Consider the following 26479-nt stretch of genomic DNA (forward strand, 5'->3'; position numbering starts at 1 on the left):
CAGTAGGCAGTTTCTCTATGTAGCTCCACGTTTTGAGCTCAGAAAATAGTCACGGAAGAACCTGACGTCATCGCGTCAGTGAGGAGATATATAAACTCCGTCAATGTCACATCTCGTGATGACATTGATACAGAGTTGTGCGGTGCCCTCTTCCGACTCATTGACGTACTGTGGGAAAAGTTTCCTGATCCAGTCTCTCATCTGGTGGAGGATTCTAAAGTAAGGACTCTGCGGATAGACCCTGTCTCTACCAGATAATATGTTACCAAAGGTAAGTAGCTTGTTTGTCGGGTAAGCTTCAAACCACCGTGAAAACACATCTGTGACACAAACTTTCAGCCATAAATCTGAATCTGGGAGTAAGCCACATTTGCTTAAAGAGGTGCACCATGGCATTCCTCCCTATATGTGCAGGTCCATGATAATGTCTCGCCGTTAGAGGTAACAAACTATCTGGCTGGACAGTTCTTCCATATCTTCAACCCCAAATGCCATCTTCAGCTCTTTTGACACGACCTACTCTGACCAACCTTGCTGTTCAGCTTCGGCACTTCTTCTTGTAATTTCTTAGCTTCCTCCCATGTATCAACTGTAGACAAAAATAGATTGCACTTTGTTACATCGGAATTTTCATTGACTTATTCCCCATTAAAGGTGCACAAATTTAGTGCGCAGTACCTAGCTGACTTATCAGCATATCTGTTACCCTCAGTCACATAGTCATTGCCTTGCCTATGAGTGGCACATTTCACCACTGCAATTAGGGCAGGCTGCTGAAGCAAGTTCCTCATGCTTTCCCAATTACGGATTGGTCACCTCGAAGAGGTTATGAAGCCGCTTTGGACCCACAACTGCCCAAAGTCATGCACCACACCAAACCCGCACTGGTTATCAGTGAAAATTGCCACTCTCAGCTAGTTTGAAGCACAGCATGCTCTAGTAATAGCAATCAATTATTCCACTTGTGCTGAAAACATTCCTTGAAGCCTGGAAGCTTCAACCACACCTGAGACAGTACATACTATACAGGCAGCTCTCAGGGTTCCTTCATGATCTCGTAGGTAAGAGCCATCAACAAACAGCACATAATCTGATTCAGATAGTGGCACATCTTGTATGTCAGGTCTTGGTTTGGTACATACTTCAGTGACATCAAGACAATCATGTTCCACTTCTCCCACAACACCCTCATTTCCAGGAAGGGGCAGTAATGTAAAGGGGTTCAGTACAGTACACCTTCTTAATGTTAGATTTTTGACTCCAAGAGTGAATTGCTCATACTTGGTAAGTTGACTGTTGGTGAGATGTTGTATTCGAGTACGAGTTAACAGCACTTCAACTGAGTAGGGGACAAAACAGTCAAGGGGTGACCCAGAACAATGCTTTCGCACTGCTCAATGCTTACGCTAGTGGAGGTGATGCAGATTGAGGTGTACAAAATCTCCCTACTTCCACGGATAGAGTAATTTCACAGTTACACGCACATACACTCATCATACACTAGGGCCCATTTCACTAACATACACTCAAATACTCTACCAGCACTGAACCTGTGGAAAGAAAACTCCTAAACACCCCACATCTACACTGAGGTCGATAAGACCTAGTTATTGTAATTGTCCTGAGTCATAATCTAAACAATCTATACAACAATAATCAAATAGAGTACTCAATAATTGACAAGAAATAATCATCAACACCGTATTTTAAAATTATGGTTCTTTATCTAAAATTAGTCAAAGGAAATCAATCAGAATAAATCATTTTTTCATAATTACCTATTCTAGCTAAATGTCAGAATGGGTCATCAGGACAAGTCTCTCAGTAGAAGTCTCCCGAGTCACCGTCCTCACAGCATCGATCCTCACCAACGCAGGTTTGGGAAGAAGTGGCAAAGTGGCCTCAAACCCCCTCTAGGCTAACAATATTTATAGAGAAACTTGCAATATTATAGAAACATAAAATGTTCTAAACGTCCGCTGAACCGCTGAGCAGAGCGAGCAGGAAAGGATGTAGCATCGCTACATTTGGAAAATCTCCGCTCAGAAAAAATCACAAAAATAAAAAGACAGAACAGGAACTAAAAAAATGTATCTTTCGACATCCACATTTCCTCGGAACTAACATGATGACTTCAGAGTCCATTCAGTTCATTCATTATGGCTCCTTTGTCCTCCAAGGCTATTCGAATGTTTCTTGGAGACTCGCCCAGTACTGCTGCTGTCCTCACGGAAAATTTTAACCAGGCGAAGACTGTGGTCAGATGACTTCGACCATATTCAGCAAGGCCCTCTCATCACAAATCTCTCACTCGAGGCCAGGCTGCAAACGGCGGCCATTTTATTCTAGGCCAAAATAGTCCATCTTAATTAAAAGAGACAAAAACAACGTTACCACAGCATAGTGATTAAACAGTGTTAACCCCACTAATACCCTTATGTGTATGTAATTATCTAGCCTTTGCAACACAGGAAAGCATTAATTCAAAAGCGTTTCGTGCTTTAAAATAAACAGCACTCAGCAACGTTTATTTAATAAAACATGCACATTTATTAAATAGCAAACGAAAGCATTCCCACGTGTCGGTTTTCTTCTCATTAGTACATGTTGGTAAGTTTAAACATTTACACAAAACAAATAATTAGTAATTAATAATTAATAATTTTAATTATGACAAATAGACAAACCAGAGCTTAAAAACCCAATAGATTTTCATCAGAAAACTCTGCTCCAGCAATCCCCCCTTTGGTGATATTATCACCAAATAAACAACCCAAAAAAAAAAGTTTGTGAAATTTAGTCCCATTTTAGGAGAAATTGGAAATGTCTTTTTCTCCTTACACAACACTACACACCAGACACTCTTTCATCATCCCTCTTTGTTTCTAAATAGACACTCTCCCTTAATTCTTCTAATTCAATTTCTTGTGGTTCTCTTTTCAACCTTTTATTTCTCTTTTCATTGTTTCTTTTAATTAATTTCTTTTTCCCTCCCCTGTTTTTACAACACAAACACACCAATCTCAATATCAATAAAGCAACAATTATACAAGTTAAAGGAAACAATATCTTACCTATAATAGTACTACCTATTTTTGCAATAAAACTCTTAACAGCAACTATTTTATTAGCTATTTTAGTCCAAATACTTTCAGCTTCAAGTGGTACTAATTCTTCATGCAAATCAGTAATATTTTTTATATAGACTTTCAGGTCTTTGCTTTCATCTGGAATGTAAGTGCAACAATGTTGAACTTTCAGCATTCCACAAACTCCACCCTCCTTAGCTAATAGAATATCACGGGCAAGTCTATTTTGCATAGACATGGCACGTACGGCAATTAGTTCCGTATTCACCAAAAGAAACCCTCCAGCGGTATTTGTCGATAAGCGATCCACCACTGTTGACAGTTTCCGAATCCCATAAGCATTCAAAGAAATTCCCACTGCTGGAATTAAAGCTCCAAAAATGTCACCCACTATTTCAGAGCAAGTTTCCCTCTTGAAGCGCATTAGTAAATTAATATGTTCTACATCTTCTATTCTATCTATATGAAAGATCTTTTGAAAAACCAGGCCCACATAACACGTGCCATACCAATGGTCAGGCAACTTGTAATAAGCCTTGTTCCCACAAACATAATACACTCCTGGAAAAATTGTATCTTCTCCACCTCTGAAACCCCATCCTGTTGCAATGAAGTATGTATCATGACATTCACTAGTCCCAACAAAATATGTATCATATTGGGATTTCCCTCTTGTAATGCACAGCTTACCCTTCTGTGGTGCATCTAGAGCTAAAGTTGGACTAACCCCATTTCTTAATTCTTTTCCCATCTCAATGTCCCAAATTGTCTCACTCACTTTATATTTCCCTGCCTTTTCATGCATACTCAATCTCCTTTCCCCCACCATATTTAGGAAAGCTTTCTCCTCTTCTTCCAAACTGCAAGTCAAATTATTCTTAAAAATGTAATCTAATGTTAATTCTTCTTTCTCAATAAAAATCTCACCAAAAATGTTAGCTTCTTTAGCTGGATTCAGCTTTTTGTTCATTGGCAAGTGCCCAAAAATACTATCTTTGTTAGACATCTTATAATCTATTTTCCCTAACAAATAAAAAACACTACTTAATACACTACAAGAAATTCCATACGTAGCTGGTAAATGGTGATAAGTAACACCCTCTGAAACGGATGCAGGTAATTGCATGCAAACGTAGCAATCCCTAACTTCCATTGTTTTCACGTATTCGTATAACAACTTTGAAAAAACATTACTAGAAAAATCATTAATTGACCTATCTTTATGCATGTAAGTATTACTCATTCTAGTTAGAACTACTTTTTGCGAATTCTTCTCCGCATTTGTCACATTCTCTATATGCATCTCAAATGTACCTATTGTAACTCTAAATGTAACTAATAAAGCTAAAACACCCCATAGTAGCATTAATAATCCAGTACAGCAGCAGCACATTCTACACCATCTTCTTAAGAAGGCACATCTACTTTGGTTACTTTGGTTATTCTCTATGTTAGCCATTTTACTACTTTGACCTTGTCTTTTGACTTAGCCTCTACTACTCCACTACTGAAATTTCTCGAACTTTGGATTCCTTCAGACAGCTGAATTTCAGACTTTCTCCTTTTCACTTTTCTCCAAGTGATTTCTTTTGTTCACTCAATTTGGATATTCATCACTTTTCACTCCTTCTTCTTCAGCAACATCAAATTGTATCAGATCATCAACAACATCCTGTGCATCCGACTCTTCTCCAATGTCATTCAGGATAACTTTTAAGATTCCAACAGACTTTTCCTTTTCCTCAACCACTTTTCTCAAGATCCCCTCCGGATTGTCTCAATTCACTGTTTCTTCTTCTCCTTCTTCAGACAGTGCCACATAAGACCATTCCGCTGATCTGTACTTTTGGTTGGGTTTTCTAATTCTCTTTATCTCCTCAGGTTCTCTTGACTCCTTTTGTTCCTTCCTCTTTACTTCGTTTTGACTCGACACCTCATTCACTTGTTCAGCTTTCGATGTATTCCCTCTTATCAGTCTGTATCTCAGCCTCTTTACTCTGTTGTTAGGCCAAAAATCTCCTCTTACAACCTTTTTCGGTCTCGTTTCTGTATTATTTCTTTCTCCAATCCAAGTTCTCTTTCTCAGAACTCGACCTTCTGATTTTCCATTCTCACTTTCATCCGATTCTGTTTCAAATGCCTCTTGTTCTTCAGCAGTTTTCTTTCGCTCCACAGTCTTTTTCACCACTATTTGAGACTTCCCTACTTCTGTCCCTCCTCGGGTCTCCGACACGCAATCTTCTTGCTGTCTACTTGTCCCTTCACCTAGCTTGTCAAGAATGTTCCCTACACCTCCTCGGGGGTCTTCCGCAATCTGTCCCTCTCTATCTTCTTCTGACCCTACTTCTTCAGGTATAATCTCAAGTGGTTCTTCAATCTCCTCCTCTTCTGATTCAGGAGTAATTTCTGTGGAACTGCTCTTTTCTTTTCTTTTTCCTCCACTGCTTTTTGGAACTTCAGGCTCTCTTACAGAATCTGATCTCCTTTCTGAGATTCTCAATGGTTCTCTTGAAACCTTTTCTGCTTCTTTTCCTGAACTTTGATTTTTTCTCACTGGTTCTGGGTCTTCATCATCACTGGAATCTGACTCTTCAAAATACTCTCTACCAGTCCCATCTTTTGGGTTTGGAACTCTCAGAGTATGACTCGCATGTACCCAGTTTTTTACACCAGCACACTTCACTGCAGTTGTCGTAGTTAGAATGACTTGTCTTGGTCTTCCCCACCTTGGAACCAAGCAATTTCTTCTTCTGTGTACTTTAATCCTTACCCAGTCCCCTGGACTCAGATCATGAGCTTGCTTCTTCTCAAGTGTGGTAGCTTCTTCTCCAATCTGGTGAAACACAGAATGAACTGCGTCAGCCAGGCCTTTACAGTAATCCAAAATCATGTCATCAGTTATTGTCATCAACTTATTGACAGGTACATATGCATGTCGCATTGCACGTCCCATTATGATTTCGTGCGGACTTAAACCAGTAGTTCTATCTGGAGTAGATCTAATAGCCATTTCATACCAGTGGCTAAACACATCTTACCAATCCTGTTCTTGATTGTGCCGTTTATCTGCTCAACAACACCAGAAGCACTGTATGCACAATGTAGCTTCTGCTGTATGCTTAATGCTTCACAAATCAAACTCATGAGTTCATTATAGAAGTGTCCACCTCTATCAGACTCAATCGTTACCGGAAATCCGTACCCAGGAATCAACTCTCTTAACAGTAATTTTGCCACTGTTACTCCATCATTTCTCCTAGTCGGATAGGCCTCAACCCATCTTGAAAACAAACAGACTACCATTAGTACATACCTTAATCTGTTTACTTGGGGCATTTCAATGAAATCAATCTGCATTCTTGTAAAAGGACCTCCTTCTCTGCCTATTGTTCCCAGACTCACCACTGTCTTTTTCCCAGTGTTAAATTGCTGGCAAATCAAACATCTTTGACAGATACTTTCTGCAATTGTCCTGAACTTTGCATTGTACCAGGTTTGTTTAAAAGACCTGATCATCGCATCCCTTCCCAAATGTCCCTGTCCATGATACATCCTTGCCATTGTCGACAGCATGGAGTTCGGCATTACTGGTCTGCCATCTCTATAGACCCAAACATGGTCTGTCTCTCTTGGGGCACAACCTGCCTTGATCCAATCTTTCCTTTCTTCCTCCTCTGCCTCATCCTGCAACTGTTTCACTTCATCCCACGTCTCTAAGACATTAGTAAACATCACAGAACAAAAAGACATTTCACCTTCTCGTTCCCGATTAATTGATTGGTTATTTTTAGCGCAATATTGAGCAATGTCATTTGCGTATCGATTGCCAACTGTCACAAAATCATCTCCTTGTCCATGAGCAGCACATTTCACAACTGCTAATTCTTTAGGCAGCTGTATTGCCTCAAGTAATTTCCCAATCACTTCAGCATTCTTTATTGGAGTCCCACTCGACGTCAAGAAACCTCTTTGTAGCCAAAGTTGGCCAAAGTCATGCACAACTCCAAATCCATACTGACTATCAGTCATCACAGTCGTTCTCAAATCTTTCCCAATTTCACAAGCTTTTGTCAATGCCACTAATTTAGCAACTTGCGCAGATTTCACTCCTTTCAATAGTGATGCTTCCATTACTTCTGAAACTTTACACACTGCATATGCTGCACATAGCACACCCTCATCATTCCTCAGGCATGATCCATCCACAAACAACACATGATCACTCTCATGCAAGGGAAGATCCCTTATGTCTGGTCTCGGTTTTGTACAGTAATCAAGCACATCCAAACAATTGTGATCATCTTCTGTTTTCACACCCACATTTTCAATATCCGGCAACAATGTCGCTGGATTCACATTCACACATCTCTCCAAAGTCACATTTGATGCTCCCAGAATGACTTTCTCATATTTAGTCAACCGACTATGTGACATGTATTGAGTTCTGCTTCTTGTCAAAAGAATTGCCACATTATGAGGTACGAATACCCTTACAGGATATCCCATTATGATTCCCTCACTCTGTTCCAGGCTTCTGCATGTTGCAGCCACAGATTTCAGACATCGTGGTAAACCTACTGCTACAGGGTCAAGTGTCGATGAGAAGTACGCAATAGGCCTTCTCAGTAATCCATGCTTCTGAATTAACACTGAAAGTGCACATCCATTCCTCTCACTGCAGTACAATTCAAACTCCTTTTCATAGTCTGGCATACCCAAAGCAGGGGCTTCACACATTCTGCTTTTCAACTCTTCAAATGCTGCCATTTGTTCTCCATCTAGTTCCAATGGGTCTGTCATCTCACTTTTTGTCAGCTTAATCAGTGGCTTTGCTATCAGCGAGAAATTAATTATCCACTGACGACAATAACCCACCATTCCCAGGAACATTCTCACTTCCCTCTGGGTCTGTGGGGCCTTCATTCCCCTGATGATTTTGATCCTGTCATCAGTCACTTTTCTCAGACCTTTTTCAATATTGTGTCCAAGATAATGCACCTCTTTCTTGCAAAATTGCAATTTGGCTGGAGATACTTTTAACCCTCCATCTGCCAGATTATTCAGTAAAGCTATAGTATCTACTTCACAAGCTTCACGTGTCTTTGATGCCACAAGTAGGTCATCAATATACTGCACTAGTACTGAGTTTTCAGGCATGATCAAACTCTCCAATGACTTTTTCAATAACTGATTGAATATCGAAGGACTCTCTGTATACCCCTGTGGAATACGACACCATGCTAAAATACGCTGGCCAAATCTAAATGCAAAAATCGGCTGGCTGTCATGATGCAATGGAATTGAAAAGAAAGCATGACACAAATCAATCACTGTATACCACTCAGCATCATGTGGAATCTGATACAAAATCACTGATGGATTTGGCACAATAGGACAACATGCCACCACAATTTGGTTAATTTTTCTCAAATCTTGTACAATCCTGAACTTTCCATTAGGCTTCTTTAGCTCCATTATCGGTGAATTACACGGACTACTCAGTAGTTCTCTCAGAACTCCCTGCTGAATCATTTTCTCAATTATAGGAGTTATTCCCTCAATTATTTCTGGTGTCATTTTATACTGAGGAATGTTAGGATAAGTAATTCCCTCTTTCACTGAAATTTTCACAGGATCTACATTATTCATCAATCCCACATCCTCTCCAGTAAAATCCCAAACTATCCTTTTCACTGTGTCTCTCAGCTCTTGAGGCAAATCCTCCGGATCAAACACAGCATATGCACCAATTAACTCACTCTCTCTATTTTCTAGAGTCATTCGGTACAAAACATCCTCATCTGGTGTTTCAAAAGCTATTCCATCCGGTGTACAAAAAATTGTACAATTCATTTTACATAACAAATCCCTACCTAACAGGTTCACTGGACTTGTGTCACAGACGATAAATCTGTGCATGTCTGAAAATTTCCCTATTTGTACTCTTACTGGTTCAGTAAGACGTGTCCTGATTTGTGTATTGGCTACACCAACTACTTGGATTGATTCATCCGAGAGAGGAAGATTTCTAATATCTGTTGACCTGACAGTTGATCTTGTCGCACCTGTGTCTACCAAAAAAGTAACACTTTCTTCATTTATTTTCCCATCTACAAATGGTCCTGCCTGGTCTATTTCTAGAGTTGCACCAAGTATGCACTCTTCCTCCTCTCTTCGGCACCGTCAATAATCACCCTCAGACTCACTCCCTTCATTCTTTAACAAGTACTGTTGTACCTGGTTAGAACGCCTTGGTTTGTTTACCTGCTCATCATTGTAGAATCCCAAATCCGGATTATACTTTTGTGATCCTCAATTCAGCGGCAAGGGCGGTTTTGGCTCTTGACTCTGCTGTCTCACAACTTTCTGTTGTTGCTGCTGTTGATTATTCCCTTCGTTCTGCACCTGTTGATTTAAGGATTTTCCCTCATTATTCACTAATGGTGGATTGGTACACTCAGATCTCCAATGTCCCAGTTGGCCACAATTGTGACATGGGAACTTTTTTTTAGCTTCCTCAAGATTCCCCTTTCCTTTCCCTGCATACCTAGGTCTATTCCCTGCATTATTTCCTGCATTATTCGCCTGTTCCACCAACTGTGCTTCCTGTCTTTCCGCAACTTTCACTTGTGCCCACATTGCTTTCTCTTTCAGCTTTCTCTGTTTTGCTTCAATTTCATCACTGAAGTATTTTGCATGTCTCAGAATCTCATCTATTTTCTTACTCTGCCAATCCACAGTATGCTCACGAATTCTTTCACTAATCTCAGGTCTCAGGCCATATACAAATCTGTATACAAAATGACTCAAATCCTTGTCACCCAGGTGTTCATCTCCACTGAATTGCTTAAACGCCAGTATCAGCCTCTCGTAAAAAGCATGAACTGATTCTTTTGCTTCCTGATGTGTTCGATCTATTTTAACCCAGTCTGTCTCTTTTGGAGGTACTTTATTTTTCAGGTATACGATCACCTGCTCATACTTTCTCATTACTTCTGGATCTGGTGCTCCTGTTCTCTGATCTCTTGGATATTCCTCAGTAGGCCAACTTACAACTATTTTACACTCAGCCCACAAGTCTGCTGGAACAATTATATCAAACAGACTATTCAGGTCAATCCACAGCACTTTTGACAATTTCACAAACCTGTCTACCTGCCTATACCACTCGACGGGCTTTTCTCTCAATCGAGGGAAATCATTCGTAAATGATAAAATATCCTGTCTGGTCCATGGAACATGTACATATCCTCCTCCAGGTATTTCTCTCATAGGATAAGCATCCACTGGTTTCTCTTTTTCTCTCACAGGAAATGCTGAATAAGTTCTATCTCCTGATTCTTCTCTCTTCTTGTACCACCTATCCTTCCACTTCTCAACATCACCCCATTTTCGCAATAAAGCGATCATCTCTTTAATCTGTCCTGTTCTACCAGTACCATTCAAATTTTCAATATCTTTATCTGTGAAATCCATCCTGTAAGACTTCTGCAAAACTTTCACTTTATCAATGTCAACTCCATAGTCATTTGCTATTGCTCTTAATCTGTCATGTGTATTTTTAGTTCTCCAGGTGATGTTTTTACACATAAATAACAATTCACCATCATGATGATTTTTTAGAATTTCTGTAGGAACTGTCCCTGCAACAAGCTCTTCTAATTCTACACGTAACCTAGCCACATCAATTGCTTGTGAATCTTTATCCCTCTTTTGAAGAACTTTCATCCATTCATTCAAATCTTCAGCTGTTATTTCAGTAGATTTTCTCACTGGAACCACTTTCTTCTGCGGTTCTAAAATTGGCATCCCTGAACAACTAGCTTCACCAGCATCCAGTCCTGAATTAGACTGTACCTCTAATCCTTCACTACATGTGTCATGTCTGGATTTTCCTGTCCTTTTTCCTGAATCTCCTGAAGGACCAGCCAAACTTGTCAATCTATTCCCAACATATGGAATCACCAAACCATTCTCACCCGTCCTCTGCTTATCAAAAACAGGCATAATCGGACCTATAGTTACGGGCACCGTAACAGCATCTAGATTCTTTGTCAGCTCTTTGATCTTTTCAGTCAATTCCGATGCAGTTCTGGCTAATTCTCTCGTATTTTCGCCACTGCTTCTATTCTCTCTTTCCCTGAAAGGATTACCACTTCTTAACTCAGGTGTCACATTTTCTGTCTCAATGATACGCACTGTATCTCTTATCGGAGAAACAACTGGTGTACTCTCTTCTGGTTCTGGTCTATATGGAGGTGGTCTTTTGTAAATCATGTCATTCAAGACCTCATCCTCATATTCATTAACTCCATATCTCCTCACTTCTGCCTCAGGAACCCTTTCTGTTCCCTCTTCAACTGTTCTCATAGGATATAATCCCTCTGACATACTAGCATCTCGCCATCTCGTCATTCGATCATGATGAGTTTCACGACCATGTCTCCTCCCAAACATATACCTATACTGTCCTCCAGACCTCTGCTTCTCTCGCTCATGTACTTCCTCTTCCCATTCCACTAAAGCCTCAAACTGTGTCGGCCTTGGTCTTGGGTCAAGACATAACATCTTTTCCCATAAATTTTTCAACACGGCCAGATTAAATGAACCATGTTCTGGAAATGCTAAAACACCATCTTCCTTTGTATACCTAACCCAATTCTCCAACCATATACAGGTATGATACCCATATCTCGCAGCCATGAAGGATGCAGGCGTTTTCGATGGAGGTAACAATTCACCCTCTCTTGTTTTAACATCTTTATCCTTGTCAAACCAATTTTTAATCTTTCTGAACAAAGATTTTTTCTTTTTCTCTTCTTGGTAATACATTTTAACGTTTACCAAACTTTCTAATCCCTTCCGTAATACAACTGCACAATATGATTTTTCAACCAATAACAGCGCGACTCACACTAACGCACCAATCCTAGAGCGTCTACGTCACTAGAATAGCTCTTCCAATCCTTGCGCGGCTCACACCAACGCACCAATCTCAGCGCGAGCACTGTTCTGATCTAATATTCAATCAGAGCGCGGTCTGTTTGACGTCAGCTGTGGCTGCAGTCGCTTCTGTCTCCTGTCTCTTGTCACTCGTCTACCCCTCCTTTACAAAATTTCTCAGTAGACTCCGTGTCAAATTTTTACAAAATCTATTAGTTACAACATATAAACATCTCCATTGTCTGCTTCGCTAACCACAGAATAGTAAAGAAAATCTATTTCACAAGAATTCCGTTGACACAGTAGCACATCCCTCTACTCTGCCCTTCTAACATTCATTCATTAATTGTTTCCTCTAGGACTTGTCCAAAGAGTCTTACAATCAACTAAATATATGAGCATTCACGCACATTCATACAAGGAAATATATAGTACATACACACAGAATCCTGCTTTTCCCGAGAACAGCGAACAATCTGCTCCACTACAGAATTATATCACACGTTAACCAAGCAGCTTACCTCTGCCCAGTTTCTCAAACAAGCTCAGAGAATACCTATTACTTCTCCCGCGATAAGCTTTAACGGTGAACCTTACGGATCCCTGGGACTTAAGACCAGAGTTTCACAGATAACCTTCACTACCATACGCACTCCTTATATACCAGAAATATTTCTAATAGTAACATACGACAATGTCACTGATTCCGAACCCAGACAATGTGACGCGCAACTTCAATTGTCACACGTTTTTCCTACAATCCCGTCTTTCCCGAGAGCAGCATATACTTCCCTCTGCCCTACTACGGAACTGCTACTAGCTCCCAAGTTCCAGAAGCACTACATATAACTCAACATGACGACTCCAACATATAGTATTAGTACATATACCAACATCAATCAATAATCAATAATCAATAAGCTAATGTACAAGCAATCTAATCAGATCAAGACAATCATCAATAACCATCCTCACTCTGCTACCAGGAAATTGATGCAGATTGAGGTGTACAAAATCTCCCTACTTCCATGGATAGAGTAATTTCACAGTTACACGCACATACACTCATCATACACTAGGGCCCATTTCACTAACATACACTCAAATACTCTACCAGCACTGAACCTGTGGAAAGAAAACTCCTAAACACCCCACATCTACACTGAGGTCGATAAGACCTAGTTATTGTAATTGTCCTGAGTCATAATCTAAACAATCTATACAACAATAATCAAATAGAGTACTCAATAATTGACAAGAAATAATCATCAACACCGTATTTTAAAATTATGGTTCTTTATCTAAAATTAGTCAAAGGAAATCAATCAGAATAAATAATTTTTTCATAATTACCTATTCTAGCTAAATGTCAGAATGGGTCATCAGGACAAGTCTCTCAGTAGAAGTCTCCCGAGTCACCGTCCTCACAGCATCGATCCTCACCAACGCAGGTTTGGGAAGAAGTGGCAAAGTGGCCTCAAACCCTCTCTAGGCTAACAATATTTATAGAGAAACTTGCAATATTATAGAAACATAAAATGTTCTAAACGTCCGCTGAACCGCTGAGCAGAGCGAGCAGGAAAGGATGTAGCATCGCTACATTTGGAAAATCTCCGCTCAGAAAAAATCACAAAAATAAAAAGACAGAACAGGAACTAAAAAAATGTATCTTTCGACATCCACATTTCCTCGGAACTAACATGATGACTTCAGAGTCCATTCAGTTCATTCATTATGGCTCCTTTGTCCTCCAAGGCTATTCGAATGTTTCTTGGAGACTCGCCCAGTACTGCTGCTGTCCTCACGGAAAATTTTAACCAGGCGAAGACTGTGGTCAGATGACTTCGACCATATTCAGCAAGGCCCTCTCATCACAAATCTCTCACTCGAGGCCAGGCTGCAAACGGCGGCCATTTTATTCTAGGCCAAAATAGACCATCTTAATTAAAAGAGACAAAAACAACGTTACCACAGCATAGTGATTAAACAGTGTTAACCCCACTAATACCCTTATGTGTATGTAATTATCTAGCCTTTGCAACACAGGAAAGCATTAATTCAAAAGCGTTTCGTGCTTTAAAATAAACAGCACTCAGCAACGTTTATTTAATAAAACATGCACATTTATTAAATAGCAAACAAAAGCATTCCCACATGTCGGTTTTCTTCTCATTAGTACATGTTGGTAAGTTTAAACATTTACACAAAACAAATAATTAGTAATTAATAATTAATAATTTTAATTATGACAAATAGACAAACCAGAGCTTAAAAACCCAATAGATTTTCATCAGAAAACTCTGCTCCAGCAGAGGCACCAGCTTTAGCACAGCCAGGCAAAGCTGCAGCTACTGGGTCAAATGTGGCAGCAAAATAGGCCACTGGTCTGCGAGCATTGCCATGCATTTAGGTTAGCACTAAAAGATAGCAGCGCTCTCTCTCAATGCAAACCAAAGTAAAACATTTATTATAATCAAGTATTCCCAGTGCCGGGGTGCAGCAGAGACATTCTCTTAGCTCTGAGAAGGCACATGTGCAGATGTCATTCCATGGTACTGGATCTGACACGTCTTGTGTGTGTCAGCCTCTGTAAAGGCTTGGCCAGTAGGGAAAAGTTAAGAATCCACTGACGACAGTAGCCCACCATTCCCAAGAACATTCTGAGCTGTCTCTGTGTTGGTGATGGATTCATTTTCAGAATCACCAAGATTCTCTCTTGTGACACCTTCCTTGCTTTTTATTCAATGTCATGTCATAGATACAGGACTTCTTTCTCACAGACACTTTATGTCCATTTTCAGCTAAGTAGTTAAAGAGAGCAATTGTGTCTAGTTTGCAAGCCTCTTGTTATTTTGACCTGACCAATAGGTCGTCAATGTACTGCACTAGGACTGAGTGATAGGGCATCACTAAGACTGTAGATTATTTTTTTCTGTTCTTCCATGGTGCTTGGATGTTGTGGGGTACATGTTGTCCTCTGCAGTCGGTCAGGGTGCATCCGTGGTACTCCACAGTTTATGTATTTATTTATGTGGCATTTTCCGTATGCTGTTCTTGTGCTTTTTCCCGCATTACGCATGAGTATTGCTGCCCTCGCGCTGGTTGTCACTGTTTTCTTATCGCACTTTGGCCCATCGTAGGTATTATGTGTTGTGGTTTGTGTTTTTATCTCCACCGAGGTGTTTGTATCACGCACATTGCAGTTTCGGCAGACTGTCGCATGGTCCCGCCTTGTTGTGAATTCCACGTGGACACGGGATTATTTTCCCGCGATAGGCTGCGATGTGTAAAGTTGCGTTAACATTTTTTGGTGATGTTTAGCACAGGTTCTTGTGAATATACCCCTTAAAGTTTTTAATTTAACATTATAATTGTACTTGTGGGTTTAATTGTTTGTATAGCACCAGCTTATACCTAGAAATCACTTTATAGCACAAGAAAATGTATACATAGGTTAATCAAACTTATGAATTTCAGCTTGATGTGTTAGGAGCAGTTGACCTACCTGGACGTTGAAGATTTAGGGCCTAATTTAAATGTTGGCAGAGAGGTTACTCTGGCTCAACTGCACTTCAGTGTATAGACTGCGGAAGCTAATCTGTCTCTGCCACCTACACACACCTTTGATGGCATGATAGAGTAATGGCCGTCTGAGGTTTGGCCATGTGTCTGCCCGCCATATTTAGATTGGGTTGACACATGGCCGGTTTTCACTGTCCGTCACAACCACGAAAAACTTGGTGGTAAGGGCAGTGAAAACTTTTAAATGACCCCCACGCCATTCAAGAGTACTCCCATGTCGAAGGGGGGCATTGTTTTTTTTTTATTTTTAAAATGAAAATCACGCTTTTGGATTTTCTTTTTGAAAATAAAAAAAAACTGTTTGTTGTACTGCTCCATCTTCTTGACAGAACCGTCTGTCAAACTTAAAAACTATTTACAGGATCTGGTGTAACGCAGGTTCCTGGAAATGCAAGAGATGTCCACAGGGGCAGCGGACATCTCTAAATATGGCAGGCTGAGTACCCGTACTCTAACGGGAGTAAAGTACTCCACCATGGCGATGATAATTACTCTGTCTGCCTACATTTAAATTGGGCCCTTTGTTTTTAAGGTCCAGGTAGCACAGAATGTTCGATGTATTTGACTGTGGGGGTTGACTTTCGAGAGAGCAGTCAGAGAAGCAGTAATGTCAGGAAAGGAGAGGAAGGCCTCTGCAAAGAGGCTTGTCTTCAATTGTCTTCAGAACAATTTTAAACAAGTATAGAATTATCAAAATAAATTTAAATGAATACTAGATGACGCTTCATTTTTTTTCAAACCAGTACCGTGAATTTAAAAAAAGGCTAGAGTCTCTTCGACATCTAATTTGTTTCAACTTTGTTTCCAATATCCCCTTCATTTGACATGGGTAGATCCCTAAATTTTCTCTGCCCACCGTCTGTCTCTGATTGATTCCTTGCGCTGGCCAATACTCTCTTCATACTCCACAGTCCCAACTATCTTTCATTTGTGTTGGTCTCTGCTTTATTCCCTCTTCCTACCTCTGTAACAGTTTCTGCCATAACGGCCGCCGGGGAAACGGGAAAAATGGTTTGGGCAGCTTCAGGGCACCCGACAACAAAGGGAGATTCTACCCCTCCCCGGGGAATAGCACGCGCCAAAGGTGGCGCAAAAATACCTGGCCAATAGGTGGCCAGGTGATGTTTTGAACCCCCCCAATGGGGGATGCCACCACATGCCAGGAGGGGACAATGTGGAATATCAGCGCCCCGCCACGCAGCACAGGTCACTTTTGGAAGCTGGGGGCGGTTCGGCGATCAACTTTGGAGAGGATCGACGACTTACCAAGTTGATAACGTGATCTACGGTTCAAATTCACGTCTCTAAGCAGGATATTGAAAATAATTTTGCCCGAGACAGCTGAGCTCTGCGTCGTCCCATCGGTGTTGCGAGGACATGATCGGCACCGCAGCTGGGCGAATGGAGCCATCCCGGGGACGTGAGGAGCCCAGCAACATTTCCTGCCTCTTGCAGTGATTCTGCATCTTGAATTCAGACCCTGCGCATAGGACCTGTTGGCCCTAACGCAACCTGCAAGATCGCACTTCCACAGTCCACCTCTCAGCCCTTTTGTGATCTGCCTGTCATTCATTGCTTAGTCCACTTTTTCAGGCTGCTGAAATAACGTCATAAAAAGTATTATACTATTAGTAGGCATACTGTGGTACTGAATGTGTTAGGTAAGTTAATCTCATTATCGCACCACAACACGCAGCATCACATGATTTTACCTCAGTATCTAAACTACATCTAGAGCCATGAAAGTATATGTGATAATGAACTCTGCCTTATACACTTGATGTGTTATAGCTTGAGACAGTTCAGTTCAATATTTAAACTGTTTTTGACTTAATTGCATATTTAGTATGTTGAGCATGCATGATTGTTCTCAGCACTCACCTCATAGTCATCAAGTATGGCATTTACACTACCTATACCACTTGGAAAGATACACACGTGCTGTGTGAACCTTCACAGCTCTGACACCTGGCCACTGACAAAAGTATTATATGTGCCCTTCTCCTGGGGTATTCATAGGGGAAACGGGTACCTTTAGGAGGGGCTTGCTGGTTTCTATGAAGGTGTGGTCCCCCCTTCATGGGCACTCTTTGTTTCAGGGGCACGCATGTGCAGTCTATCATGGTGCAGAGTCAGGGTAACTAGCCTTAACCAGAGTACCTGCCTCTGAATTAGGTAACCCCAGCCTAGCTTTGGGTGTGGGGAAGACAGCAAGCAGTTCATTACCCCACTGACTGGGAGTGTTCCAAAAGGCCCGAGGGACTCACATTGTCTCTTTCCAAACCGTCTCAGTACTTGAAAGGTCTACAGTTTGTGCTTCCTGTGAATGGTCTGTCTATTGGCCTGGCTTTTGTTCCCTAATGGTAAATGCTGGGGGCTTATGGAGTTCCCTGATTGTTTGGGGGAGATGATCATGCAGACTAGGATATGCCCAGTGTGAATGTTTGAGTGCTTATGCAGAACCAGGGTCGCCTGGCATTAGGGAAGGGGCCTCATGTCCAGTTTTATTACATGCACAAGCACGACAGACTGTATCAAGAGTTTTGTGTGCATACTATTTCAGAATGTAAATATAGTGGAACTACTCGTCTACATTTGTTTGATTTTGCCAATGTATTGCTGCTGATTTTCAACTTGAACTCATGGCATTTTGCTTTCTAGGAGTACGTCTCACTGGAGCTGCTGCCCTAGACATCCAGGGATATGAAGCAGTATTGACAGTAGAAGCTAGTGATGAGCCACATGGAATCCTGAGCTTTGCTCCTTCATCCAGGATTGTCCTAACACCGGAGGCCAACAAAACCATCCAGCTTTTTATTAATCGAGAATTTGGTTCCCTAGGTCTGTCTGAGAGCTGTTTTGAGAAGAGTAAAGAGTTGGCAGTACCTTAGATACATACATTTTGAAACATCAAAAAACATAATACAATTGAACAGATACACGTGAACCCGCATCATATATTATTGCATGTGTACAGAGCTGTGTGATGTTTGTAGAAAAAAAGAGCACTTTTTTTTAAATGGCATGAAGATCAGTCAGTACTCTCAAATTGTCTTTCAATCCTCTGGCAAGCACCAAGCTATAGCCACAATAAGATAAATAGATTTATTTTTATTGTTCAGAGTTTCTAGCTTGCCTTTTGGTAGGTGGCATTATCCAGCTCTGGAGAGATCCTCTGTATCCATCCCCAGCTGTAGATTGTTCATAACAATTTTAATTGAACCAAGATGATCTTAGTGAAGCTGTAAGGAAAAACAGCTTAGACTTTTGTATTGGTAACCCCATTTCAATATGAGCTATGTGCCATACTCCTTGCCATGAATTGCTAAAACACGATGTGTTCCTAGGAACCATGTTAAAATCTTTCAAGCTTTCTTTTTCTTGGCAGAACCTCTTAATTTTTCTCAATTGTATGACGTTCTGAATTAACTGAGTTGTTAGTGATGCATGGTGTAGATTTGTCAAGTGACACTATTTACTTAATTAAGTCAATTATAATACTTAACAGCACACATGTGACCAGAGATCCAGATGTTATCAATGAGGTATTTTTTGGATACTATCAGAAACGTAAACCCAGGCCCTCTATTATGTGAAATCCACCATTGATTGAGGAGGAAAATTAAACGTAATAAGGCTCTATAATTGCAAAGCTTGATGGTATAGGATGTCTGTGGATTTCATTAGAACGCTCCTCACAGACTTGTTCCTACATCATTTAAAAGGGCTTAGTGCTCCTCCACCATAGCATTCAGGGATATTAGTAATCTTTCTCAGACATGGTAAATCCACTGTGGAACCATCCTCATGCAGTCCAAGAACACTATTACATATAAGTTATCAGATATTGGCAAAACAGGGTGGCCCCATTGGCGGATCATGTGATCCACCCTGATCAAAACAGGTTCATTTGTTCATGCCACCTGGTAACAAACACTATTTCCTATTGATTCAGTAGGCCTAGTTTCTATGTTTTTTGGTGTTTTCTTTTTTTTTTACAAATTCCAGTGGTAACCATCTTTCTTAAGCTCTTGATCATTTGAGCTGTGATTTTTAAATCCATTGGTGTGATAAAAATTAACTGACCTTCCCAGCTTGCAAGGTTAATGTATTCTCTGTGCCAGCGTTTGTGGACTCAGCTATCAATTCATTGCGTGGGTCATTCCATCCATTGCATGATTATGTGTTTTTCATATCATTTGATCACTACTGTGCAAGCAAATACATTCCATTATGGCAAGTGCATTATGAGCAAAAAGTCAGGATGCCAAAAATGACTGCCAAAGCTGAATTGAAAACATTTTTGTCTGTTACCAACTAATTAGGAGCTATCAACGTTACATATGCCACGGTGCCAGGGCAGCTCCACCTTGCCAACCAAACAGAAGGGCAGCTTGCTGAACCTGGATCTGATTTCATACCAGTGTCTGGAACATTGATTTTAAGGGAAGGTGAAACTTCGGCTGCCATCCTCATTACTATTTTGGAGGTAAACCTCTTTTAATTGAATCTTTACATATTGGTAGGAATAATGGCAATAAATACTATAAACCAGAATACTTTTTTCATCCAGAATGATTTCTCATTCGCAAGATAAATGTCATGAAAAGTTTACATTAGAAAAGATGTTCTGAAAACCTTTACATGACTGGGCTGGAGGGGGCATCACTGAATGACTGCTAAGGCTGTGTGTCTTGCACTGCATTCTTGTCTGTGCCTCAGCATCTGTTTTATTGGCACACAAAACAAGCAGAGATGTGCAGAGCTGAAACCAGCGTGGAGCAGTCCGGGGCCCTATGGCTGAGTGCAATCCGCTAAGGAATTGCTAGGGTGCCCTAAGTGAGCCATGTAGCCATGGAGGAAAATGTCCCACGTGCCATTGGTGACAGCAAGGTATTCAGGCACACTTATCCACATTATGCACATTTTGAACATATCTTTCTAGAATAATATGCTCTTTTTTGGTTGCTACTCTAGTGTAGTATTTATGTTGTCTTAATGTGATAGGAAGGCATTCAGAGTGATTCACTAAATTTACTGTGAAGATCTAAAGAGACTAAAATGTTATGTAAAGATAAGTGTGACTATGATTTGACTCACCAAAAGGACTTTAACATTGTCAATGGTGTAGCTGCACAGACCAACTGTGACAGACAGCACCGTAATCAAAATGCAGTCTGCAATTCTGGGTCCAAATCAAAGTAATCGAGTAGTCTTTGTTCATGAAGGGCGCTTTGCATAGTATCTGTCCTCAAAATGCACAGCTCGTGCCCTGCTACTGTTGGTCCTGGACAAACAATGTAGTCAAGTATGTTGCGGAGGGTCAACAAGTGTACCTAGGTCCAATGAGAGCAACTATGCATGCTGCAGCACACTTGGTTTTAGGTCTCAAGAGATTTGGAAACATTTCCCCGGCCCTGCTAACCCTCTACAGGCTCCCCATTTCAGTGCGGCCTCAATTAAAAATCGCTTGCATTACCCACCGAGTGCTGCACTCTCCCGCACCCTTCTATCTAAATGAGAAACAGAAAATAACTGGAGCAAATAGGGTTCCAGAAATGCCCAATCCCTGCTACTGGTACCCACCACCTTCAGTTGAGTATGATACATGAACCAGACTTTCTCTGGTAGTGCCACTAGGATCTGGAACTCTTTAACTCCCTCCATCTAACCACCTGCCTACTAACTTTCAAAATGGACCTAAAGCTCCTCCTTTTTGACAGACATCTTGGTTAATTCACTGTTAGACAGACTTATGTACTCACTCCATGGCATTCTGACCTGCCTTCTGTATTTTACCCCACCATCTAAATTGATACTGTAAATGTGTATTTCCTCTGCCCAATTGCTGTAGCAGTTTCTTGTGATTACTCCTGCACACATCCACTGAAGTAATTGTTTCAGTTTAATTACTAGTAATGTAACCCGCTGTAACACTTATATCCTGCTTGTTGGAAAGTGCTCTGATGCCCTCGGGCCATGTCCACGCTTTATTAAATTGCAAAAATAAATGAAAAATAAATTTTACTTAAATTTGTAGCAAACTTGCTTGGTGCTATCATCACTATTAAAACAGTGTATGCAAACTTTTCCCATTTGAAGAGAACAACCTTTATTAATTCACTCTTATTTTGTGGAAAACATTATATAATTACTGTTTATTAATGTTTACCAAGTTGTATTTTATTCCAATAAAATTATTGGAAATTTTTAATTTGGCTGGGTCAGCTCCAAACCGCTAAGTAAAAGCCAAATATAAAAACACAGTTGAGTGAATATGTACAGGGTTAATTATGGTGCTCACTGTTCACATGCTTGTATCACAGGCCTCAGTGTAAGTTGCGGTGCTCCAAGGGAAGGAGGAATCACCCTGCCCCCTTGAAATCAGATCTGGAGTACAAACCAAGACCCCGAGCACACGCTAGATCATATCACAGTTCATGTAGACAATTAATGCACAAAAGTTCCTTCTGTATTCTTTATTTTCTTCACTTCTTTTGCTCAGCCAACACGTGTTTCGTCGTACAGGGAGTTCCCCATGATTTCTTCAGGGCTAAAAGATATAATAAACACCTGGTTGTAGTGTGCATACAACACACCACACCACAGAGCACCCTTTATTATGGTGCCACACATTATGGCTACAAAATAAGAAGAACGGTGTGTATACTGAGTGGAAACCTAAGCATAATAATTCAAACCAACCTTTAGATCCATGTTCAGTGTATCGTATCTACATCAACTTACCACAATGGTGCGTGCAATTATAGTTTTATGCTACATAGATCATGAAACGTGGGACATGGTGCAGTTCTAAAAATAATTCTAAGTGTATTTCTTCCATCCAAATGTGATTAACCCCTAATCCTTAACACTGTTGTCAAATCTCATGCATGAAACAATGCTCTCAAAATTGGAGGACACATACCTGTCTTCCCCTTTATCCAAAGGCAAAACCACCTAAACAATGTTGAGCAAAGATAAGGAACTCAACTCATCGAAATGCTGTTTGAAATCAAAAAATGCCCAATCAGATGCTTTTAGATCCCTCGTACCTTGCAACCGGTTTTAATTCCGTCCCGTCGTTCACCATCAGTGTTTTCACAATTCAGTCAATCTGTGTATTAATAGTATAACTTGTCAGTAACAATTGTTATTCTATATCAATCCTAATATTACTGATTTAAATATCATTAACATATCTCAATCAAACATTCTCACTCATATCGTGTATAGCTTCGTATGCTCTACTATTTAATTCATTCCTCCATATACTGGGTCCAATATCCCTCAATACTAATTTAGAAGTCATTCATTCCTACAATTAAAAGAAACTGCCTGTTACTGTTAGTGTAATTCTAAGGGCCCGATTCCGATCTCGCTAGGAAAGCCCTCCGTATGACTCAGATCCGTAGGGCTTTCCGAGTGAGACGTGCTCTGGGAGTCCGAACAAGCAAGTAGAATGCGGCCGTATGCTTACCAACTCGGTTCATTCGGACTCCCATTAAACTCTATGGGAGCCCGTGTACAGATGCGTACACAGGCTGCCATAGCAGGAAAGGGATGTGTGGGGAAAGGCGTACACCCTATGGCAGGCACCCCTTGGTGCCTGCCACACTGTGCATGCCTGGATCGGGGGGACCCATGGGCACACCCCGTGACAGATTCGGAGGCCCGGCGGAGAAAGGGGGCCCGGTACAGCCCCCCGAAGTACGCTTCCGAGAGCCATTTCATCTCGCTGAGACTGAGGTGAAGTGGCTGTCCGAATCGTGCATCATACTCGCTCGGTCAGAATTCGGCTCCATAGCACGGCACGATTGGGCTATGTACGAATCGTACGGACAGGTTCGGGTCCCCGGAAACGATTTGGTTGGCATGTACGTGATATTCACATTGTACTTGGTCGTTCAGACCTGTGTACGATTCGGTCGTAAACAAGGGCTAAAAATCGGATCCGGGAAAGTCAAATCCGATTCCAAGGCCTTCTGAATGGCATCGGAATCGGGCCCTAAGTGTCTCCAATTCCATTCTGCTAAATTAATGTGGCCGGTACACCCACTTTTTGGCGAGTACGCTATTTGGACATTTTTTTGGCATCCGGACTCCACCACCTTCTGTGTTCAAATGTGCAAAAACAATACCTTTGCCCCCTAGGTTATTTAACTTGACTTGCCGTCGTCTTGCTCTAGCGTGTCTAAAGTTGGAGTGAATTTGTCATCCAAAAGCCAAATATGACCAGTATAAAAATTATAATTCTACTTTTCACTCCTAAAGTTTTTCTAATTTAACAACAGCTGTTACACCTGACACCCTTGGTGTGGTTTTTCTCCAGACACTGTAACACCTGACATCCTTGGTGTGATTTTCCTCCTGACATTTTGCCTTCACAGCTCCAGTTTTCCTGAATTTGTTTTTGTAGGCCTTACAACTCTGTGCACTTTACCACTGCTAACCAGTGCATAAGTGCTTGTGCTCTCTTCTCTAAACATGACAAAATTGGCTTGCACCCGTTTGGCACATTTAATTTGCCTATAAGTCCCTTGTAAAGAAGTACTTCATCTACCCAGAGCCTGTACATTAAATGCGACTAGTGGGCCTGCAGGACATATTGTCCACCCACTTAAGTAGCCTTTCTAAAAATGTCTCAGGTCTGCCATTGCAGCCAGTATGAAGTTGTAAACTGCCAATTTACCTTGGCAAAATAAACCTTTAGCCAAGCCTAAAACTGCACTTTTAATAAATATTAGTCACCCTTAGGGTAAGCCCCAAACAGCCCTTAGGGCAGGGTGCATTGTATTTAAAAGGTTGGGCATATACGTTTTATATGTCCTAGTAGTGAAAAACTAACAAAATTATTTTTCACTACCTCTCCCAGGAGATAACATTGAGTTATTTAATTACATATAATTAGTAATAACTTTTGGTTGGGAGCAGGTAGAAATGACATGCTTGGTGTCTGAAGAACTGTAATTTAAAACCCTCTTTAATGGTAAAGTCAAATTTTAATTCACAGTTCTGAAAATGCCACTTTTAAAATGTTGGCACTCTCTTGTACTAACCATTTGGTGCCTGAATCCTATTTCCTGGGTCACGTAACTAGGTGTAGTTGGCATTTGCCTTAGTGGATTCCTGCCAGACAGCCACACAATAGAGGGTCTGGTTGTTGGCAGGATGTGCCATCCAAGGCAGAATGGGGGTGGAGCTGTACACAGCCCTACGTGCACTTCAAATACACTGCTTCAGTTCACACACAAAGAACTTTTGACTAGCGAATTGTGACTGCAGGTAGACTGGGACCATGACAGTGAGGCGACAAATTCCATACCCCTCTGTAGGGGAAAAACTCTAGAAGCTTCTCCCATTTCATGGCTAGCACCAGGTATAAAAATCAGACCCTCAGACCCACTCTTGCGATCACATCTGGACCAGTGGAAGACTCAGACAAAGAACTGGTGTGCTGCTGAAAGGACTGCTATGCCGCCTGAGGAAGGAAGACTGGACTTGCTCCTTGAACCCAGAACCACCAGAGTGACTCCCAGGGCTAGCTGATTGGCCTCCTGTTCTGAATTACCAGGACATAACAAGCTCCCGATACATTCCCTGCATCTGGAATCAGAGCTTACTCATTCTGGCCCAACTGTGGGTTCCCTCAGAACTGACGCAGCACAATGCAGTGCAACGCTGCTCAATGCAGTACCTCAAATTGCAGCACATTGCAGCCCCTGATCAGCAGCCTCATCAGAACTGACACAGAGTAACTCAACTCAACTCAACGCAAGACCTTGCACTGCAGCCCTCGTGGCTCCTCATTGGAACCAACGCAGTGCGACACAACTCAACACAGGACCTTGCATCTCAGCCCTCGTAGCTCCTCATCTGAACCGACGCAGCACAAAGCAACACCCCATTAAAAGACATAAGCTGCAATTCTCAGTGGGACTTACCTAGTCTCAGTATGCAGCCCGCACTCCATCGTGGTCGGCCTGAACTTGTGACTTTGTCCTGATCCAGTGCGACCAGATAACCACAGTTGGTGCTGTGTGCTTTTAGGCGCTATACTTGCCTTAAAAATTTGAAATTGCATATCTCTGCTTCTACTGATTGGATGCTAGTTGTTTTGATGCCAAATAATTTATTAAAATGTACGCTATTTTTCTAAATTGGTGTGGGATTTTTCTTGTGTTGTGTTTTCACTTTATTACTGCTTGCGTGCTGTATAAATACTTTACACATTGCCTCTAAGTTAAGCCTTTCTGCTTTTGTGCCAAGGTACCAGAGGGATATGCATGTGTTAATTTAGTGGCTTTTGTTATTTATCCTGACAAGGATTGTGGCATGTTGGACATGGCCCTCTCTGCATGGTCACCCCCAAACCTTTCTTTTTTTTACCCTCCACTTTTTTGCTGACTTAGTTTTTGCTGGCCTTGTGACTGTGTATGCATTGCCACTGCTAACAAGTGCTAAAGTGCTTATGCTTGCTTCTCTAAAATGTGATGGAATTGGCTTATTCCCAACTACCCAGGGCCTGTAAATTAAAAGCTACTAGACGGCATGCAGCACTTATTATGCCACCCAGTTTAGTAGCTCTTTCAACATTTCGCCATTGCAGCCTGTGTGTGCAGTTTTAAACTGCCTTTTTGACCTGACAAAATAAACGATTTGCCAGGCCCAAATCTATCTTCCTTTTTAATATATATGTCACCCCTAATGTAGGCCCTGAACAACCCAGCGGGCAGGGTGCAGTGCATTTAAAAAGGAGGACCTGTACCTTTCAGTTTTACCTGTCCTGATAGTTAAAAAGTCTTACATTAATTTTTCAGTACTGCAAGGCCTACCTCTCCCATAGGATAACATTAAAGTTACCT

The 26479-nt window shown here is 41.2% G+C and overlaps 1 protein-coding gene across 1 annotated transcript in view; it reads left to right on the forward strand.

Annotated features, from left to right (window-relative positions):
* Window positions 1-26479, forward strand: part of ADGRV1 (adhesion G protein-coupled receptor V1) — a 1990932-nt gene that overhangs the window by 656179 nt on the left and 1308274 nt on the right. Inside the window, exons 37-38 of the mRNA XM_085632468.1 lie at window positions 18276-18455; window positions 19940-20103. Of these exons, the coding sequence (XP_085488594.1) occupies window positions 18276-18455; window positions 19940-20103 (344 nt within the window). The remainder of the gene's footprint in view (window positions 1-18275; window positions 18456-19939; window positions 20104-26479) is intronic.

Source organism: Triturus cristatus, chromosome 2_1 (assembly GCF_964204655.1).
Source record: "Triturus cristatus chromosome 2_1, aTriCri1.1, whole genome shotgun sequence".
Lineage (NCBI taxonomy): Eukaryota > Metazoa > Chordata > Amphibia > Caudata > Salamandridae > Triturus > Triturus cristatus.